At 43.2% G+C, this 21,822-nt stretch overlaps 1 protein-coding gene across 1 annotated transcript in view; it reads left to right on the top strand.

Moving 5' to 3' along the window:
- CHCHD3 (coiled-coil-helix-coiled-coil-helix domain containing 3) overlaps positions 1 to 21,822 on the top strand; it is a 290,963-nt gene that overhangs the window by 29,837 nt on the left and 239,304 nt on the right. Inside the window, exon 3 of the mRNA XM_077472597.1 lies at positions 15,333 to 15,414. Coding sequence (XP_077328723.1) covers positions 15,333 to 15,414 — 82 coding nt within the window. The remainder of the gene's footprint in view (positions 1 to 15,332; positions 15,415 to 21,822) is intronic.

Here is a 21,822-nt window from a genome sequence, read left to right as displayed (position 1 = left end):
CACTGCCCACGAAGCACTAACAGCCCTTGTGGAGTGTGCTTTGATTTGAAAAGGTGGAATCTTCCTCTTTAAACCATAAGCTTGAACAATCACTTGTCGAATACATTTAGAAATAGTAGATTTCGATGCTGCCTGTCCTCTCTTAGGTCCTTCAGGCAATACAAACAAAACATCAGTTTTTTTGAATCTGAGCAGTCTCCTTCAAGTAGACTGACTGCTCTCACCACATCAAGAGAATGTAGTGAGGTTTCTTCCTTAGAGCCGGGTTCTGGAAAAAAAGATGAAGGCAGAACAATATCCTGGTTTAAATGAAAACTTGACACTACCTTTGGTAGAAAGTTAGGGTGAGGACACAATACTACCTTTATATTGGGAATAATAAAATATTGCTGTGTTTTGTGATGTAAGATTAAGGAAGACTGTAGCTGCTGACTTTTAATATATGGACACTTACCTGTCCAGGGAACCCGCAATGTCGGCATCCGAAGCCGACCTGTCCCATCGACTTCGGGTGCAGGCATCCTTGTGTCTTCAATGCCTGTTTCCTACTGCGCATGCGCCAGTCGCCGTGGCACTTTCTGAATGGTCCCATCATCTTCCAGGACACACACAGGTCCTAGAAAGCGATGACAGGGGGCAACAAAAAAAACACCTAAGTGACATGCAGTGCCGTGGGATGGAGGTCCCGAGGAAAACAGGGAAAAAAAAGAAATGAGGTATTAAAAAATAAATATAAAACGTCTAATTAAGATTTTTGCTTCAAAGAAAAGTATTTTACAGGTAAGCTGTTATAAAAATCATATTTTGTAGCTGCTGACTTTTTTTTTTTTTTTTTTCACCCAGGATGAAACGCCTCCTTTTAACATACCTTCAAATGATATTTCATTTTCACGTTCTACTATATTGCTATGGTTTTAGCCTTTTACATTTTCTAAAAAATAACACTGTGTGAGTGTGTATAGTTTTTTTCTGAAATGTTGGTTTAGTTGGAATAACAAAAAGTGTACCACCCTATTTTCAAACTCGTTGAAGCGTTTCTTGATAGCATTTAAAAAAATAAAAATAAAAAAAGAGTATTGTGTATGTGTAATGCATTGCAATAAAGTCTTTTGGTAAACACTTTATTTTTGATTCCCCTGCAATGTCTTTTTGTTGTGTCTTCCTGGACTAGACAGATGAAATAGCTGTCACTGATATTTCTTATCAAGATCCAAAAGCTCATATATTTCTTCTCGCTCATCTGGAATTCATAAATGTGCTTTGTCTTCATGTGGCGTGCAATATCCAGCCGTGACACATCCTGCAGTCCTTATTAGGTGGCACATAATAAAATGAAGATTATTTGCATATTATGCGTTTCAAATTGGAATGAAATAAAGAAGCAGATTAATCCTGAAGGAGCAATAAAACCAGATAATAAACTCTTTCCTTGATGCTGTTAGTGCTGCAGGTCACCGCCATAGTGTTTGTAACTGTGTGCTTTCTGGCTCAGTATTTATGATTATTTAGTGTACTGTTAAGACTTCTCCTTTTGACAACTTCATTAACTTTTATGTCTCTAATGCTACTGCGTCTCTGTCAGCTACTGTATTTAGGCAGATGGTGCTGTCATTAAAGGGTTCACAATGTCTGTCCTCAGTCCCGTGTTTGTAAGCTCATGAATGAAAAAATGGAGATGTAAATAATTTGGTGTTTTTATTAAGGGTGCATTAAAATCTATTTTGTAATTGCAGCACAGAATGTGTACATAAAGCACATGGATATTCTAATACTATTGCATATCCAGGCTTTTCTTAGTTTGGTTAATGCAACATATATGATGTTCGCTCTTGGAGAGTTTACATTGGGTGTAAGTACAAAAACTTTTTGTTTTAATTAGTACACTTGCTTGAACCAATGCGTACAGTGTAACTACAGAGCATCCAAATTTTTAGTTTTGAACACAACAGATAAGGTTTAAAACCCCTATTAGTCTTCTATTGTGAGCCATCTCCCCAATTAGAGATTTAGGCGTTGTGCACAGTAGCATTTTTTTTTTTTTTTAATGCTGGATAAAACACGCTGCTTATAGCTTTTTGTAGTGGTGTTTTAGTCACATTTAGTAAGGTTGACATTTTTGCAGTTCCTTTAAAAGAGGAGGGAAGCTAAAAAAAGCTATTGGTAGCATATAGGAACGTTCAGCTGCTGGAAAAGCGCTCCAAGAAACTACGAAAACATTGTTTTTTTTTCTGCTCCTGAATTGCTAATAACCTCTTCTAGGACCTTAAAAAAAAAAAACACCAAAATAACGCTAGTGTGTACAAGCTGTTGATGCTATATAAATCCTGTATAATAGTAATAATAATTGACCCTCGTTCAATTGTCACTAGAGCAAATGTTTAGCAGTTTTAAATATAACTTATTGTGGTGGCTAAAAACAAAACGGAAAATCACTGAAATCCCTCTACAGGTAGTTAATATATAAAAAAAAAAAAAAAATGTTAAGATGATGGTTCACCACAGTGAAGGTGCACTGTTGCTGCCACAGCCTAGCATCTCAAACCACTTTCAACCCCAAACTGCATTGCTGCTCTTGCCGGCACTAACCATGTAGGCCTAGTGTGATTTCAGATGCGACTTGGGTTACACAGAATTGTGTGACAATGGAAATGACATTGTTTTCAATGGTGCCTGTTCACATCAATGCAGCACGGCACAATTTTGCAAAAGGGTCCTTTGCTACTTTGTGATTTCAGCATGATTCTGAATATGCAAACCACATCCAAGTAGCGTCACGTAATCGCACTGAAAGTCTGATCAAAATCTGATCGTAACTGTGTGAACCAAGCCTTACAGACAGCGCATGAGTGCTACAGCCAGCTCCAGCAATCACCAGTGCACTGCCATTCTCCAGAATCCCAGGGGTTAGACATCATGAAATCTGCAGAGGACCAAATATGAGGATCAGAGAGGACCGCACACTGACATTCTGCAACCAAGTTGATGTAGGGACAGTTGTTGGGGTACTGTTGTCAAGGCTGACTGCATATACCTTGTAAATATACATGGCTGAATGGTGGGTGTCATCGGCCAGTTCAGTAGAAATCGGCCGACAGATTGACCCATGGGTAATGGAGTTGGCCCGTTTCGGCCGGCTTCTGTGGAAGGGGGGCTTTATCAAATAAGGTCTGCCAACCAGCTCCTAATCAGCGTTTTCCACCAATGGCCGGAGTGTTCTGGCAGGGGACACAATAGGGGTTTTTCACAGGGCTCCGATCCTCCTCCTTCATAGGTTCTCTGCTAGCACTCTGTGCCTCCCCCCTTCCCGAGTGCCCCCATAGCAAGCCGCTTACTATGGGAACACTCGTGCATGCTCGCTGTCTACCCATCTCTTTGTGTCCATGAGCCCACCCCTTGCTCTCTCCTTAATAGCTGTGATTGACGGCAGTGGGAGCCAATTGCTCTTGTTGCTGCATCTCAGCCAATGAGAAGGGAGAGACTTGGGAGAGCCGCTGCTCTCATGCACTTAGCTGGATTGCGATCAGGCTCAGGTAAGCATGGGGGGGGGGTGGGGGGTGGGAAACTGTATCAATGTGTAACACTAGCTGCAAGAGTGATAAATATATGAAGCAGCGCTAAAAAAATGTAACTCAATATTGTGAAAACAAAATGAATCGACATAATGACATCAAATTTAATATGTGAAAAATGTGTGTAAAGAAATCACACCAAATATATAAATAAATAAGTGTCCATAAGAGACCATTCACAAGGGCTAAAAAGAAAAAATATATGGGAAACATGATTCATGATTCTCTAGCTCCAATGTCCCCACAATTACAATTTGTAGTGCTTCCACCACCAGGTGACACCAAGTATTGACCACTTCAATACAGGGCAACCCCCCCCCCCCCCTCTTCCTGCCTAGGCCAATTTTCAGTTTTCAGAGCTGTCGCATTTTAAATGACAATTGTGAGGTCATGTAACACTGTACCCAAACAACATTTTTATCATTTTGTTCCCACAAATAGAAATTTCTTTTGGTGATATTTGATCAACACTGTTTTTTTTCTTTTGCTAAACAAATGAAAATTTTTTTTTCTTTTGTTTCTGTTATAAAATTTTATAAATGAGAAGGTTTTCTTCACTGATGAGGCTGCACTGACGGGCACTGATGATGAGGCACTAATAAGCAGCACTGATGGGCATTGATAGACGTCACTGATGGCCCTGATAGGCAGCACTGATGAGGCACTGGTAGGTATTACTGATGGGCACTGATTGGCAACCCTGGTGGTCCTGGGTAGGCTTACCTGGTTGGCATGGGTGGGCTGCACTGATAATCAACCAGCGTAGAACCCCCGTCAGGTGAGCAGCTGATCCGCTCTCCTCTACTCGCGTCTGTCAGTACGAATGGAGGAAAAGCCGATAAATGGCTCTTCCTGTTTACGCTGTGATCAGCTGTGATTGTGAACACTGTGGTGGTAGCTATGGCGCACTCTTGAAACAGCAAAATGTGTGTATGTGTATGTGTATATGTATGTATGTATGTGTATATATCTCCTATGATTCTGAATTTACCATGATGATAGTTAATTAATACCACATGCGGATTGTAAATTGGAAGTGCTAATGCTAGTAAACATCTGTAAAAATGTATTCAATGTGCAAATTTCAAACTGGCAGTGCTGGTGCAAATAAATATAAAAAAAAAAAAACACACACAAGTTTATTCTATATTACACAGCTATGTGCAATATAAAGTGCTTGTGCTCTTTGTGCAAAAAAAAAGGTGGGCATAAGTCTTCTATTATCTCCACATATTAAAGTCCATTTGAATCAAAAGCAAAAATCTTTAAAAGTTCCACATAGATCAAAGTGACTGGTGCTCGGTGTTCTGGTGTATCCTGAATTGCAACCGGTGCGTTTTCCGCGCATAAGACAAATTGCCGCACTCACCAGCTCCCCCGCTCCTGCAGGGGTTAATGCGCCTCCACAGTGTGAGCCCCTGTGTCGCTATATGAAGCTGGTCCGGTTATTCAGTTACTCATCGTTCCATCGCATTATATAGAAAATGAAATATCCATAGTGTAGTATTGTTATGACTTGTTAACTTTATTAAAATCCAAAGAATGGCTACTCACATTAATTAGAATGAAACAACGCTATAAGATACATTCACCGCCGCCGCCTTGTGAGAGTGTGTGTACACGTCTTAGGCCATGCCCTACGCGTATTACCTATTACCTTGGGGAGATGCAGACTAGAATACTGCAATCACTGAGCAGCAAATGATATCACCTGTGATGTATTTCAGTTATCTTACAAACCTGGCCTGTTAAGCTGCTTTCACACTGAGGCGCTTTGCAGGCGCTGAAGTGCTAAAAAGAGTGTCTGCAAAGCGCCCTGATACAGCCGCTGCTGTGTCTCCCAGTGTGAAAGCCCCGAGGGCTTTCACACTGTAGCGGTGCACGTGCAGGGCGGTCGAAAAACTCCTGCTCCTTTTGGAGCAGTTTATTTACCGCTTCTAAAGTGCCCCTTCTCATTGAAAACTGTGCTTTGCGGGTGGTTTTAACCCTTTTTAAAAAACAACGATAAATATATATTGCCGCTTTACTGTCAGCGCCTGCAACGCCCCAGTGTGAAAGTAGCCTTAGTGGGCCCTGAGGACAGGGTTGATGACCACTGAGCTAGACCATTCCCTACTCTTGTAAAGAACAGGCATTTGGAAAGCTTTATTATTGCAAAGCAAATGTTTTTTTTTGCTCCTTTTAAAGAAGGCTTTTCTGCCCTAGTGACAACAGTTTTATTGGACAAAAAGGGAGGAAAAATCTGCAACTGGGAACGACCGCTAAAACCAACTGACAGGGGTTTAGCCTTCTCCTATCCTGTTTTAAAGGGACCTTGTCGCCAAAGATCCTTTTTGATTGAAAAAAAAATCCTGCAGTCTTGTGTTACCATTTGCATTCTTAAGTAACTATCAAACATAGTTTATCTGGTAGCCATTGCTTTTTCCAATGCTGTCCCATGTAACATTACTAGGAATCTGACTGCTTCCTGGAAGTATCAGTTCTCATCAGTGTTCAAGGCGGGGTGCCGAAACGCACCTGCCTTTGTACTTAACGTGCCAATAAAAGTATTTACATTTGATATGGACATAGAGTTGCCGGCCTTTCTCTCTTCTACTGTTCTCATCTGTGATGGCCCGGCCCCTGCCACCTGCAGTTATGTAGGCAGACAAGAGGAGCTTGCACAGCTACTTGTTTGCAAATGTTAGGATTTCAGGCAAGATCAGTGATTTAGGGCTGGTTCACACCTTCAATCGCACAGGAATGCACAATGCGTTCCTATGTGATTCACATGCGTTCTGAGTGCAGTGATTTCAGCCCATTCACTTGCATGCGCTACTTTACAAAAGAAAGAGTAACTAGACTGCAAGGTACTTCTGTACTATGTGATCTGTTGCAGGCAAACACTTTGCAACCTATATTTGGGATGTCGTTAGCGTTGCACTGACAACCACTACAGATCGCAAGTGCAGTGAGTTTTGATCGTGGTGCTGAAAACACACACCGAACATGGGTATCCCAAACTGCATTCTGGTCTGAACTGGCCATTATTGTCTGTGCAACCATGAAGTAATTAATAATGTAAAAATAATGATTGTATTTGCAAAGTAGAGAAGATAACGCTGCTGGCATTTTTCAGGGCTCTGTTATTGTATCTGTGAGCAAGACCTGGGTAGGCTCAAAATGCGTTGCTTGGCATGGTGATCATTCGATTTTGTAATGTGTGCAAGTTAAAATGGTAGTAAACTTGGTTAATACATAAAAATATGAACCCCCCCCTGTAGGTTTAAGTCATAATGTACTTTTACCACATACTAGCACATTATGACAGTCTTACCTGTGATAATGTGCTCTACAGCACTGTAATGTCGCCAATTTCTGCATGTCCAGGGTGCTTCTAACTTTGCCCGATCTTTCCTCCTAGGTTTTGTCTGTTTTGCTGCACATGCGACCACTAAGTCCCATCATCGTGGCACAGATCAGGTGCCAATAATGATATTAGTTTTTAAAATGGTGGGTTTAGTACCACTTTAAGAGCCATTTATTCATTGATCTCTGAAGTGGTGATCTTGTTTTTTTGGCATCATCATGTCATGCAATTCTCCCTCTATTCCGGTTTAGTCCTACACGGGTAAAGTGTTTTTCGTTGTGAACTGTGTAGAACAGTGGTTCTCAACCCAGTCCTCAAGTACCCATAACAGGCCATGTTTTGGGAATTTCTCTTAGATGAAAAAAAATGCTGTCCAAAATACCAAGCCATTGACTCTGATTTTAAAGGACCTGTGCAAGATAAAGGAAAAGCTGCAAATATTGCCTGTTGGGTGTACTTGAGGACGGGGTTGAGAACCACTGGTTTAGGAGACGACGACCTCTGAATACCTAATGCCACTTTTCCTTTATTTTGATCTGACAATAGAAAATTGTAACTCTATGAATAGAATTAACTGAATTTTGCTCTTTTTTCATACCCAAATGTGTCAATCTAAAATTCTTGCGAAAAGAATTATTAATTTGTTGTAAAGTCTATACAAAAACACTCTAGGGATTTCTGGGAGCTTGTATATTAGGGAAATTAATTCATTTTATTAGCACTGTAACTCCAAAGCTGTGACTTGAATTTCTGATACTGAGATTACATATTACCAAACTGTATACTGAAATGTGTAAATCTAGGATGTCTTGCATCCATTTAATTAGCCCATAGTCCAAATTGGTAAGCTTTTTAAACGCAATGCTGCATATTCCAGTGGAAGACTGTTCCCAGTGGTTTTTGTAGATCATAAGTAAAGGGACTAGCTGTTTACCAGCCTTTGCATGCAGCATGTTTCTATTAAACTGTAAACCGCCTTCCATTAACACTTGGAAATGTCTTAACTTAAAGGCCTCATGCACACAGATGATTTGAGTCAAAAAATATGATTTGCCATAAATTCCCTGATGTTTATCCTGCATTCAGGGATCCACAGGTGTTGCATATAGCCAGACTTAGAGTTGAATGCTGTATGTACCTGAATACGGTCAAAAATCCAGTGCCCTCGAAATACATCCATATGTTATGTGCTCATGGTTAGGTGAGGGCAATGTCACCGGGCCTACTCTCGGGTCAGGGAAAGCTGATGATCTCAAATCCTACGAGTGTGTACTTCTGTGCAATGCAAGAACGCAGTCTTATGGGATTTGGACACCTCAGCGTACCCAGCATCCTGGTGGCTTTGTTCACAATTGTGCAAGTTCACTGGAACCTGTAAGTTATTATTTATATTTTTTTTTTCTTCCAGCTTTATATTTGTATTTACTTTATCGTAAAACTTTTTTTTTTAACCACTTCAATACCAGGCACTTAAACACCTTCCTGCCCAGACCAATTTTGAGCTTTCAGCGCTGTCGCACTTTGAATGACAAGTGCGCGGTCATGCTACACTGTACCCAAATGAAAATTTTTATTTTTTGCGCTACAAATAAAAAAATACCGAAAATTTGGAAAAAAAGTTTTTTTTGTTTCAGTTTCAAAACGTTGTAAATAAGTACGTTTTCTCCTTCACTGATGGGCACTGATAAGGCGGCACTGATGGGCACCAATGAAGTGGCACTGATGAGGTGGCATTGATGGACACTGATATGTGGCACTGATAGGCAGCACTGATGGGCGACACGGATGGGCACTGATAGGTGGCACAAATTGGCACTGATAGCTGGCACAGATGGGCATGGATAGGCGGCACAGATGGGCATGGATAGGCGGCACAGATGGGCATGGATAGGCGGCACATATGGGCATGGGTGGCCACTTATAGGTGGCACGGATGGGCACTCATAGGCGGCACAGGTGGGCACTTATAGGCGGCATTGTATTATGTTATACTGTACTAATGGATGCCAATCAGTGCCAAACAATAATGCATGCCAATCAGTGATGCCCATTGTGGGCACTGGCATCCATTATGGGCACTGATTGGCATCCATTGTGGCACTGACTGGCATCCCTGGTGGTCTAGGGAGGATTACCTTTTGCTGGACATCCCTGGTGGTCTGGTGGCGTCCCTGGTGGTCCAGTGTGGGCATCCTCGCGGGGGGCTGTGCTGATTATCAACCAGCACAGACCCCCCCGTCCCCGTCAGAGGAGCAGCCGATCGACTCTCCTCTACTCGCGTCTGACAGACGCGAGTGAGGAAAAGCCGATCACCGGCTCTTCCTATTTACACTGTGACTCTTTACCGAGATCGTAGTTGCCGGGTGTCAGACTGACACCCCGCAACAACGATCGCCGCGATGCGCGCCCTGGGGGCGCGCAGCGGCTCATAATCCTGATCACGTCATATGACGTCTGATCAGGATTATGCAACCACTTTGCCACCGTCAATTGCCTATAGGGGGGGCGGCAAGTGGTTAAACGTAGGAAGTGAAAGAAAGCTGGTAATTGTTTTTTTTTTTTTTTTTGTGTAAAGACCAACTTCAGGCACAAAGTTTTACTTTTTTTTTTTTTTTTAAACCTTGTAATCGTTTCATTGTTTCCACGATAAAAGTAAAATATTGTTTAGAGATTTCTTTCCAATGCAATTACCATGTGTAGCACTCTTAGGTGTCTTTGTTTTCATATTTTCTTCTGAGGTAGTTTTGACATAGTGTTTCAAAACCTACCTCCAGACTATCTCTGTAATACTCCTGCCCTATACTTTCTGCAGATCTCATTCCAGCATCGAAAATTTTGGTTGTGATACATTCTCCCTGCCTGTCTGTCCACCTGCAAGTAGATGTATGATGCAGCCAGTCCCTGGGAGACCAAGCTGAATTTAAGCCAGCCAAGTCTGTAGTCTCATGCTTGTGATATTGTGTTTGTAACGTGCTCCAAGCTCTCTGTCTGCTCCCTGTTTATGATTTTTATGATTTTAAATTGGGATATTGACTACTCTCTTAACCCTGTTTGCCTTTTGACTATGGATTTCACCCTGACTATTCTGAACCTTGCCTGCATTGTACCTGGACTGTTGTTGAACCCATCTGCCTGTCTGCCAACCTCGAGGACCTGCTTGCTATGCCTGCCCTGGCGTGGTATCTAGGCACTAAAGCATTGCGTATGGGGGCAACTGAGAACCAATAGGTCTGCTTGACTTATGGGAAAGGGGCTGCTATAGGTGAAGAACACAAGCCAGCTATAGTGCCTGACCACCTGTGTTAGGGGTAAATGTGGCAACTGCTGCCACATGCTAAGGAATTATCCTTTTAATGGAGCTGTGTTTTGAAGCTGTTGTCATCACACAAGCTGTTGACAGAACATTTTCATCTGATTCTGTTGTTGTTTTGGGTCTGCCAGACCTTTTCCTTTTCCTTTTCAGTTTCAGTAGATGTGAGAACCTGGCAGGGGTTCCTGCAATTGGCTGTGGTTGGCAGCCCTTTAAAAGCAATAAGAGGTTGCTGGCTTTTGCAGTTAATCACAGCCACTCCCATGTAATCTATGATGCAGTGATCACATGCAAGTGATTGTCCCTGGAGGCAGGTAGTCTAGATCCAGGGCTGATCATGTGATCACTGCATAAGCATTTACATGCAGGTGGTTGAGATTAGCTACAGGAAGACTCCCATTGCTTTCACTGGGGCTGCCTCCTTCAGCTAATCTCAGTAACACCTGCTGGGGTATTTGAATCTAATCGGAGTGTGAATGCACCCTAATAATTAATACATTTATCAAGATATCTCTTTAGCATAGGAACAAGCTAAAAGTATATTGTATTACGGAAACATTTTGTATTTTTTATAGTGACTGTTTCATATGTGATGTGAATGTGCTTTAGGCTCAGAAACTTGTGAAACTTTAATAAAACTTTATTTATATAATCTAGGGCTGTTACTGATTAAAATTTTTGTGTTCGATTAATCGATTTTCATTTTAATCGTTTAATCGACTAATTTCGATTAATTATAACACACATACAGATCCAACTACTTTTAGCTGATCTCCTTGCATTGCAATTCTGCATTAGTCAGTGGTAAATGTGGTATGCACTATATACAATCACCCGACACTAGTTCGTTTTCACAATCCATGACTTAACTTCACAGTTCACACATACATTTTAAATTCAAACTGTAGCACTGCCGTAAGAAACTTTTTTTTTTCCCCACAGTAGTGTGACAATCCCTCCACCTCCTCTAACTTATCACTCCACCCTTATGGCATGGACCCCTGTGCAAACAGGTGGTCATGCAAGCGGGTATCAAAAGGGTTAACATGGACCATAAACTTCTCTCACGTCTCCTTAGATCTCAGCAAGGACGCCAGGTCATGGGTAGAAAGAAAAGCTCTAAGTGCTCACCGCTTAAGTATAAGATTTAATTTACACAAACTACTCACATAAAGATAATAAAAACACAGCATGTAAAGCCGAAAATCGTGTTAGTTCCGTAGGGCAGCAGCGGGTGATGTCATGCATCGCTCCTCCCCTTTTACGTGTTACGTTCAATCAGAACTTCTAAAATAGCAACATTCCAAAAAAAATAGAAATCTTTGCCTTTTCTCTTATGTTTTTTTTTCTGATTTGTTCATTTTTTTGTTTTTGTTGGGAACATCCAATGTGGAAGACCATTTTAAAGGGGTATAGACAGCACAAATATGAGAGCAATGATTTGGAAAAGGTGTTGTATTAGAGCTGCACAATTAATCGTCAAGAATCGTTATCGCGATCTTGACTAAAGTGTTTCACAATTCTTTCTATGCAAAGCAATCTCTCTGCTCTTCTGAAGCCACAGCCTTCAAAAGAAAGGAAGAGAAAAAAACTGGGCAGTCTGCCAAGAATCAAAACATTCTTTATCAATTGAACTTCAGTATACACATTGTCAATGGAATAGACCTTTTTCTGACATTTGTTGGTTTCAAGTTAAAATCTTTTTTTTTTTTTTTGCTAGAAAATTACTTGGAACCCCCAAACATATTTTTTAGTAGACACCCTAGAGAATAAAATTGTGATTGTTGCAATATTTTATGGCACACTGTATTTGTGTGCAGTGGTCTTTCAAATGCATTTTTTAAAAAAAAAAACTACTTTAATGAATTAAAAAAAAACAAAAAAAAAACGAACCAGTAAAGTTAGCCCGTTTTTTGTATAATGTGAAAGATTTTACGTTGCGAGAATCGTGATCTTTTTATTCTAAGCAAAAAAATTGTGATTCCCATTTTGGCCAAAATCGTGCAGCTCTATGTTGTATTATCTGTGATCTGTAGCATTTTTAAGTAGCATGTACTTGGTATTCAACCATGTTCATTATTATGTACCCACTGTCAGATTGTTTCTGTAGCATTGCATTTTCTGACCATTATGTGTGGCTATTTGGCAATATACTTAAGTCCCCATATATCTAGCAAGTTACCCACCACTGATCTGATGCCCTTTGACGTTTTCAGGGGTTACACTTGAGGCTTGCTATGTTCCGAAGCTGACCACCACAGACCTATACATACGTTTAGGATGCACAGATAAGACTGTTCCACTGTACCTGTTTGGTATCCCTTACATGTTGGAGGTTTAAGAATAATATTATCAAAGAGAAGAAAAGGCGCCACTCGCCAACCTAGTGCATTAATATGTAGATGAATGTGGCCTCGGCCAGCGCCACTCCAGCCATGCCCTCTGGCATGTTTTGGTCCACTCTCCAGGGCTTGGTCACAGAGGAACAGTGCTGGCTGAGGCCACATTCATCTACATACTAATGCACTAGGTTTGTGAGTGGCACCTTTTTGTCTCTTTGATAATGCTCTTACACCTTTGGTGCACTGACGCCAGCTCCTTTCACTGCAACCAGTGGGGGGATCTCTGTCTCAGCTTAGAGCGGCACTGCAAGTTTTATTTTGATTACTATTAAAAAATATTGTTGCACAATTATCATGGGAATTAAACAACCAAAAGTACATATCAATACATTTTGGCTGTTGAGACAACAGATCTTTTAATTTTCTAGTTAGACTTACTAACACTTTTAACCCTTTGACTACCAATGACGTAAGGCATACCGTGGCACAGAACCCTTTCCAGCTGGCCAGACCAGTGTGCTTTACATCACTTGCATTCTGCTATAAGCTCATGGTTAATAAAGTGACCATGAACTTATTGCAGAATTGTTTATCAGTCTGTGCTGAACAAAATATTGGCTGTGATTAGTGGCTGATGAGCCACTGTGTGCATGCAAAATTATCTAAGATGGTAGCTTGCTACCGTCACTGCTTTCTCCTCCTTTCTTGTCCTTTCTCCTTCTTTCCCTGCTGTTGCATTGTCCAACACAGTTCTAAAATCCCCCATACACTGACATCAGCACAGACCTAAATCCGCCTTCAAGACCAATCCCCTGCACCCCCCCCCCCCTCCGGAGTGCTTCCCAACTTATTCTCCTCTTCCCCTCGCTAGCTGTCAGCTGCTGCTGAAGAACATAGGGATCAGTTTAGGGATGGTGGGGCAGGGACTGGTACATAATTTACCAGTCCTTTCCTTTCCTGAATGAACGGTACCAATCACTCACTGTTTTTTATAACCTAAACATAGTAAACAATGTTTACTATGATTTCAGTTTGTGAATGAACAGGCAGTCTCTGTACAGTGTGCTTTCTGTTCATTCGGCAGTGGAGAGATTGGAATTGAAAAACCTTGGTCAAGCGGGTTTGAATGAAAAAGCCAACATTTTACTGTATTGCAGTTTTGTAATTTTTGCTGCGTTTATGTCCGCTAATAATGATTTTAGTGTAGTTTCAGCAAAAATATAATTTTGATAAATTTGTGCAGCTATCGTGGGACCTAAAAAATTTGTAGAGTCTTCTTAATTCTACCAGTCCTATGCTTTCAGAAAATGTATAGTTGGGGGGTCTTTTACAAATCATATCTAAATGTACTAGAGGTCGGCCGATATTTGCAGTTTTTTTAATTAATCGACATCGGCCGATTGTGCTAATAAAAAGGCCGATTATAACTACAGTGCGACTTGCAAATGACTTCTGTAATAGAAGTCAATGCAAGTTGCCTGAGTCTTCAGTGAAGCGACTTTCCTCCTCTCTGGGCAGTCTGCCAAGAAAAGAGCGAAGAGATGCAATGTTTACACTTCTGACTGAAATGAGCTCTGTGTGTAGAGTTCTCAGTTTAACCATTTAAAGACTAAATCTTTTCTGACACTTGTTGCTTAAAAGTAAAAATCCTGCATTTTCTGCCTGAAAATCACTTGGAACCCCCAAAAAATTATATATATATTTTTAGCAGAGATCCTAGGGAATAAAATAGCGGTTGTTGCACTATTTTATGTCACACGGCATTTAAGCAGAGGTCTTTCAAACACAATTTTTTGTAAAAAAAAAATACACTAATGATTTTAAAAAAACAAAACAGTAAAGTTAGCCCCCCCTTTTTTTTTTTTTTGTCCTAAAGTTTAGATTACTTTTTATATTTGTCTAAAATAATAAATGTTTAAATGTAAGAAATTTTCTGTATCACTTATTAAGGCTGCTTGCTTTCACACTGGAGCGAGCAGGCGTTGACGGTAAAACGCTGCTAGTTTTAGCGACACTTTACCGTCATTTTAGCGGTGCTATTCGGCTGCTAGTGGGGTGCATATAACCCAGCTAGCGGCCGAGGAAGAGGTTAAATGCGCCCGTGAAGCACCGCTACCAAATCGCATTGCATGCGCTCCGGCAGTGGTGCCCATTCATATCAATGGGCAGGAGTGGTGGAGGAGCGGTGTACACCACTCCAAGATGCTGCTTGCAGGAGTTTTTATTTTTATTTATTTTTTTAACATCCTACCAGCGCATCGTCTCAGTGTGAAAGCACTCTGTCTTTCACACAGACTACAGGGGAGCCGTTTTGCAGGAACTTTACAGGCGCTATTTTTAGCCCAAAAGCACCTGAAAAACTCCCCAGTGGGAAAGGTGTCTGTTAGATTTTATGAGATGAAGGGGAGGGGGGGGGGGGGAGGGAAAAAAAAAAATCGGCCTAACGTATCGCCCCCAAAAAATCGGCATCATATATCGGCCATCGGCCGCCGTGATTTCTAAATATCGGCCAGAGAAAAACCCATATCGGCCAACCTCTAAAATCTATCCTAAGATCATTGAGCCGGGGGACTCTGGAATATTGTATTGCTGATTCATGGGATTTAGCTAAATAAATCTTTTATAGTGGCGTGAAATGTTTAATTTGTTATGGGCTTATATTAATGTGTATTTAGTTAATCACACAATATGTAATGTTTAGTTGACTATATTACCAGGCAAAAACAGTGATAACCTTACTTATTTTCTCATTTTGTTATTAGTTAATGAAGAAGAGCTCAGGAGAAAAATTGCTGAAGAACTAGCTCTAGAACAAGCAAGAAGAGAGTCTGTGAATCAAAAAAGGTTTGTTCTTATAAATTACTGTTTTATATTAATGTATATTCATCTATAGGAAATCGTTAAATTGATTTTATATCAAAATGCATAAAGCACATGCAAATTAACATAAAGTACTACAATAAATCACATGCATAAAAAATGCTTTTAGAAACGGAGCTAAATGCCCGTTCAGTTAAAATGGCACATTACAAAGGACAAGGCTGCCTTCAGCTGTCTTTATATTTTTATTTTTTTTAATTTTTTTATTCCGTGGTACATGTGCAGGGCATTGTACACACTGGGGGCTAGAGGGGATGTAACTCCTGTGTACCCATTGGCCTTAAATCTACCCTTGGAGTCAACCTTGCCTAAGGTCACAGATTTATTGTTTTGGAAAGCTCTCAAACCTAAAACTTCCCGCTTCATTCTTTTGTGCAGGAGATCCTTTAAGAGACCTGGGCACATCCAAGATCTTTGTTCCTCCAAAATGTTTAGCGTAGGAATATACCATGAAGGTATTTCTGCAAGAAGTGGGTTGTTCTAGCAGTTAATACTGCTGTCTTGTACAAACTTCACGACCGCAATACGTATATATAAGTTGCGGTTTTGAGGCGGGTATTGTTTTTTTTCAGCCGTCAATTCTGTTTCTGTTAAAAGTGATCCAAACTGCTAATTGGCCGCTTGATCACTTTTAGAAGAGGCTGGAGGTCGTCTGCTTAAAGAGGACTTGTCTTGCTTTATTGTTCTCATAAGGGATATTTAAATTTCTTGTGATAGCAATCAAAGTTTAAGCATTTTTTTTACAGGGACAATGTGAAAATATTTTTTTTAAATAAATATACTTTATTGAAGCACTTTTGGCACCAATTACAATCTCAAGTCTTTTTGAGTATGTTACTACAAGCTCGGCACACCTGTTTTGGGGCAGTTTCTCCCATTCTTCTTTGCAGGACCTCTAAAGCTCCATCAGGTTGGATGGGGAACATCAGTGCACAGCCATTTTCAGATGTTCACTCAGGTTCAAGTCTGGGCTCTGGCTGGGACCGCTCGAGGACATTCACAGAGTTGTCCTGTAACTGTAACTCTCTTGTTGTCTTGGCTGTGTGGTTAGGGTCGTTGTTCTGTTGGATGATAAACTTTCTCCCCAGTCTGAGGTCCAGAGCGCTCTGGGGCAGGCTTTCATCAAAGATGTTTCTGTACATTACTGCGTTCATCTTTCCCTTATTCCCGACTGGCCATCTAGTTCCTGCCACTGAAAAAACATCCCCAATTCATGAATCTGCCACCACCATGCTTCATTTTAGGGATGGTATTGGCCAGGTGTCTGGTTTCCTCCAGACATAACTCTTGCCATTCGGGCCAAAGAGTTTGATCTTTGTTTCATCAGACCAGAGAATTTTGTTTCTCATGGTCTGAGAGTCCTTCAGGTGCCTTTTGGCAAACTCCAGGCAGGCTGTCATGTGCCTTCTACTGAGAAGTGGAGTCTGTTTTGGCAACCCTCCATACAGGCCTGATTAGAGTGCTGCAGACATTGTTGTTTCTCTGGAAGGTTCTCCGCTCTCCACAGAGAAACGCTGGAGCTCTGTCAGAGTGACCTTCAGGTTCTTATTCACCTCCCTGACTAAGGCCCTTCTACCTCATCGCTCAGTTTGGCTGGGCGGCCCGCTTTAGGAAGAGTCCTGATGGTTCCAAACTTCTTCCATTTAGACCCCTTTCACACTTATACGACTTGTCCCAAGATTTTGTACTGCAAAATCGCATGACAAGTTATTCTCCGTGATTTTCAATGACTACCATTCATATTGGCGTGACTTTAAGTGGTGCCGACTTCAAAGTAGTCCCTGCACTACTTTGGTCCAACTTCCATGCGAGTTGATGCCCATGGACCTCAATGTTAAAGCCTCAAGTAGCATGCAGATCGTACTTGAATAATATAGACACGATTTCAGTACAACTTTGTAAGCACAAGCAGCTTTTTGACCCTTGTCCCACCTAATCCTTTCAGCATAGTAGCCCCTCCCATCTGTTTGGACTTGGTGGTCGGAGGATTTGTGGGGTGGGAAAGGAAGTTATATTTAAGATGATAGAGAAAATAAGGGAGGTAAATCTAAAAGAAGGAAGGAAATTGAGTCGAGGGGGAAGAAGGTATTATAGGGCAATTTGTATTTAAAAGCCGGGGGGGGGGGGGGGGGGGTCGTTGTGTCCAATGGGTGGGGATAAAGGGTTAATTCACTCAATAGGCTAGGTCCAATATATGGGACTGGAAAATCTGCGATATTGCAGAAGGATGGAGATGTCGAGGAGGGGAGCTTCACCTCCTTACGGACAACTCCTTCAACTTGTAGATAACCCAGATAGGAATACTCGGTTATGGGGAAGGGGGGGAGGGGGGTTTCTCTCCCCTCCGATGTTCTGCCCCTCCTACGGCCGTATGTAAAGAATAGAGAGGAATGGCAGGTTCCATAAAGGTAATATATAACATAAGAGGTTTAAATTCAGCTCAGAAGAGAGGCCGTCTTTGGTTGGAATTGCACCGCTACGCGGCAGATGTAATCTTTTTACAGAAAACACATTTTATGAGTGGGGGGGGGGGATATACCAAATATGCCATTTTGTCACGTACCTAGTAGTTGAGCCTGGAATGCAGGGATCGGCCCCTCGTATCCCCCTGGCTAATGAACCCCTGGAGATGAGGACAGGTATTCAAATGTTCAGGGGGCACAAGTGCCTGGCAGATGAACAGCTGGGCACCGACAGCGAGTAGGTAGAGCTGGTAGGACTGATCTGTAGCAGGCAGGCACCAGTGGATGGACTGCTGGGCAGGTGGTCGTCAGGAGGCACCAGGAACCCAATGGGTAAGCGGAAACAGAAGTATCGGGTACAGGCCGGGTCAGCAGGAATCGGTCAGCAAGGTACAAGGGATGAGGCAGAGACGTGGTCAGACAAGCAGAGGTCGTAGGCAGGCAGCAATGGATCGGAGTCAAGGAACAGGCCGGATATCAGGAACCAGGGTAACGGGTACAGATTCAGATAGCAAGATCACGGACACGCTGTAGACTGGACAGCACGGGTGGAAGGGAGCCAGTGACTAAAGAAGGCCTTAGGGCGCCAAACGGACGTACGACGGATCAGCGCGCCCTCACAAGGGAACGTGCTCCCGTTCGTGACCCACGTGCGCGCTCGTTCGTGTTGACGCAAGTGCGTTCGTTGGCTTTAGCGCGCGTCAAAGGAAAACGACGGGCTCTCCACGACGGGTTTCTACGGGTAAGTCTCTTGTATACGACCGGGGTGCCCGAGTGATCGTGACATTGCCCCCCCCCCCAAGGGGCAGCCTCCGGATGCCTAACCGAGCCCACTTGTTCGGATCGGACTTCTTGAAGGCACGGATGAGTCTCTTGGCGTGGATGTTGGCTTCTGGCTCCCAGGAGTTCTCCTCAGGTCCGTACCCCTTCCATTTGACCAAGAATTGAACCTGGTTCTGTCTCTTTCTACAGTCCAGAATGGCCTCCACTTCGAACTCAATCTCCCCATTGACCAACACGGGTTCCGGAGGGCTGGAGATTCTGTCAGTAAAGGGATCCATGACTGTGGGTTTGAGGAGTGACACATGGAAAACTGGATGGATTCGGAAGGATTCAGGAAGTTTGAGTTCAAACGCTACGTCGTTTAGTTTCCTCTTGATCGGGAAAGGACCTATGAACTTCGGGCCCAACTTCTTAGAAGGGCAGGAGAGTTTAAGATTCCGGGTAGACAGCCAGACCCGATCCCCAACCTTAAGATCCAGCTCCCCTCTCCTCTTTCGGTCGAAGATTTCTTTACTGTGCTCCTGTGATCTGGCCAGAGTTTCCTGTAGAAGCTTGTTGTTTTCTTCAAAGAAATTCAGGTTCTTTTGAACCGCTGGCACCGAGCACTCGGGAAGGTCGCCAGACAGGAACAACGGGTGGAACCCAAAGTTCGCATAGAAAGGGGATTGCTTGGTGGCCGAGTGGATAGTATTATTGTACGCAAACTCCGCCATTGGTAAAAGAGAGGCCCAGTCGTCTTGAGAGAAGGACGAAAAACAGCGAAGGTATTGCTCCAGTGTCTGATTCGTCCTTTCGGTCTGGCCTTTGGTCTGCGGGTGGTAGGCTGAGGATAGGCAAAGGTCAATCTTCAATGTTTCGCAGAGTGCCCTCCAAAACCTTGAGGTGAACTGCACCCCCCTATCGGATGTGATGTTGGCAGGAATGCCATGAAGCCTCACAATTTCTTTCATAAAAATGTTAGCTGTCTCCGCGGCTGAAGGGGTGCCCTTCATGGGCAAGAAGTGTGCCATCTTGGTGAGTCGGTCGACTACGACGAAGATCGTGGAGTGGTTTTCGGAAGGGGGGAGTTCAACGATGAAGTCCATGGAGATCATCCTCCACGGTCTGTCGGGAACGGGTAGTGGTCTTAGTAGACCCCAGGCCTTTAACTTGTCGCCCTTACTTCGGATGCAAGTGGTGCAAGCTTGCAGTCGTCCTTCATCCGTGGCCACCAGAAGGTACGCCTGAGTAATTCCAGGGTCTTGAATATCCCAAAGTGGCCAGCCAAGGGGTGGTCATGACAGGAGGCCAGAACCAGAGTCCGAGCTGTCTGGGGGACGAAAATCCTGTTTTCGTACCATAGAAGGCCATCACTGGAGGATAACGGGGTACCGGATGGAGGTATAGCGCCAATGGACGCCTGCTTAAGCTGAGACATCACATCTCCCTGGAGAAGAAGGAAGTTCCCAGCAGAGAGGATGGTATCAATAGGTGGCAAGTTCTCCGGCTGGCTGAACATGCGGGATAAAGCGTCCGGCTTAGTATTTTTGGATCCGGGACGGTAGGTAATATGGAATACGAATCTTGAGAAGAAGAGTGCCCACCTGGCCTGACGAGGCTTTAGTCGCTTAGCTGTCTTCAGGTACTCTAGATTTTTGTGGTCGGTATAGACCAAGATTGGGTGGGTAGCCCCTTCCAGCAAGTAGCGCCACTCTTCAAGTGCGGACTTAATGGCTAATAACTCACGGTCCCCGACGTCATAATTTCTTTCGGCCTCTGATAGCTTGCGAGAGAAAAAGGCGACCGGATGAAGTAAGGACTTGGATCCCTGCCTCTGGGACAGTATTGCTCCAACTGCTATTTCTGAAGCGTCAACTTCAAGGGTATATGGTAGAGCAGGATCGGGATGTTTCAGGACCGAGGCTGAGACAAATAGATTCTTCAGGGCCTGGAAGGCCTCTTGTGCTTCAGGAGTCCAATGAAACCTTCGGTTCTGTTTGGTCAGCTCGGTAATGGGAGCGATAATAGCAGAAAACCCCTTTATGAACTTGCGGTAGAAGTTAGCAAAGCCCACAAACCGCTGGACTCCCTTTCTATCTGAAGGAGCAGGCCAATCTTGGATTGCTGAGATCTTCTGTGGATCCATCTCTACTCCCCTTACCGAGATGACCAAGCCGAGGAACTGGATACTCTGCTGTTCAAAAATACACTTTTCTGGTTTGGCGTACAAACCGTGGAGACGGAGACGGGTCAATACCTTCTTCACGTGTTCCCGATGAATGGCTAGGGTGGAAGAAAAAATTAAAATATCATCCAGGTAAATAATTACAAACAAATCTAGATAGTCCCTAAAAATGTCGTTAACAAAGTGCTGGAAAGTGGCCGGGGCATTACACAATCCAAATGGCATCACTAAATATTCGTAATGCCCGAAGCGGGTGCGGAAGGCAGTTTTCCACTCGTCACCTCTCCTGATACGTACGAGGTTATAGGCGCCCCGAGGATCCAACTTTGAGAAGAACTTAGCGGACCCCAGTCTTTGAAAAAGTTCAGGTACCAGCGGCAGGGGGTAACGATTTTTAATGGTGATTTTATTCAGGGCCCGATAGTCCACACATGGGCGTAGGGAGTGGTCTTTTTTTTCTACAAAGAAAATTCCAGCGCCCGCCGGGGAGGTGGAGGGCCGAATAAATCCCTTTTCTAGACTGTCATCTAGATATGACTTCAGGGCACTCAGTTCAGACTCGGAAAGAGGGAAGATCCTTCCAAAGGGGATTTCTGCCCCCGGGAGCAGTTCTATTGGGCAGTCATATGGCCTATGGGGAGGAAGGGTCTCTGCCCCCTTTTTGCTGAAGACATCTAGGAAAGCGTGATACTCCTTGGGTACCGCTTGTCGGGTTTCGTCATCGGATTCTGAACAGAGAAGAACCGAGGAGTCCCCGTCGGGGTTCCGGCAGCAATGCTGGAGGCAGTAATCCGAAGGAAATTCGATGGTTCCGGTAACCCAATCAATCCGTGGGTTGTGTGCCTTCAACCAAGGCATACCAAGGATGATTAGGAACAGGGGAGACTGAATGACATCCAGGCACAAGAGTTCTCGGTGAGTTCCGGCGATGACAGCGGGTAGGGGGCTAGTCTCCTGAGTCAC

This window comes from Lithobates pipiens, unplaced genomic scaffold (genome assembly GCF_037356315.1).
Source record: "Lithobates pipiens isolate NorthernLeopardFrog02 unplaced genomic scaffold, aLitPip1_a1.2 Scaffold_8, whole genome shotgun sequence".
Taxonomy (NCBI): Eukaryota; Metazoa; Chordata; class Amphibia; order Anura; family Ranidae; genus Lithobates; species Lithobates pipiens.
Note: the sequence above shows the minus strand (reverse complement) of the source record. Positions and strands in the feature narration are given on the sequence as shown.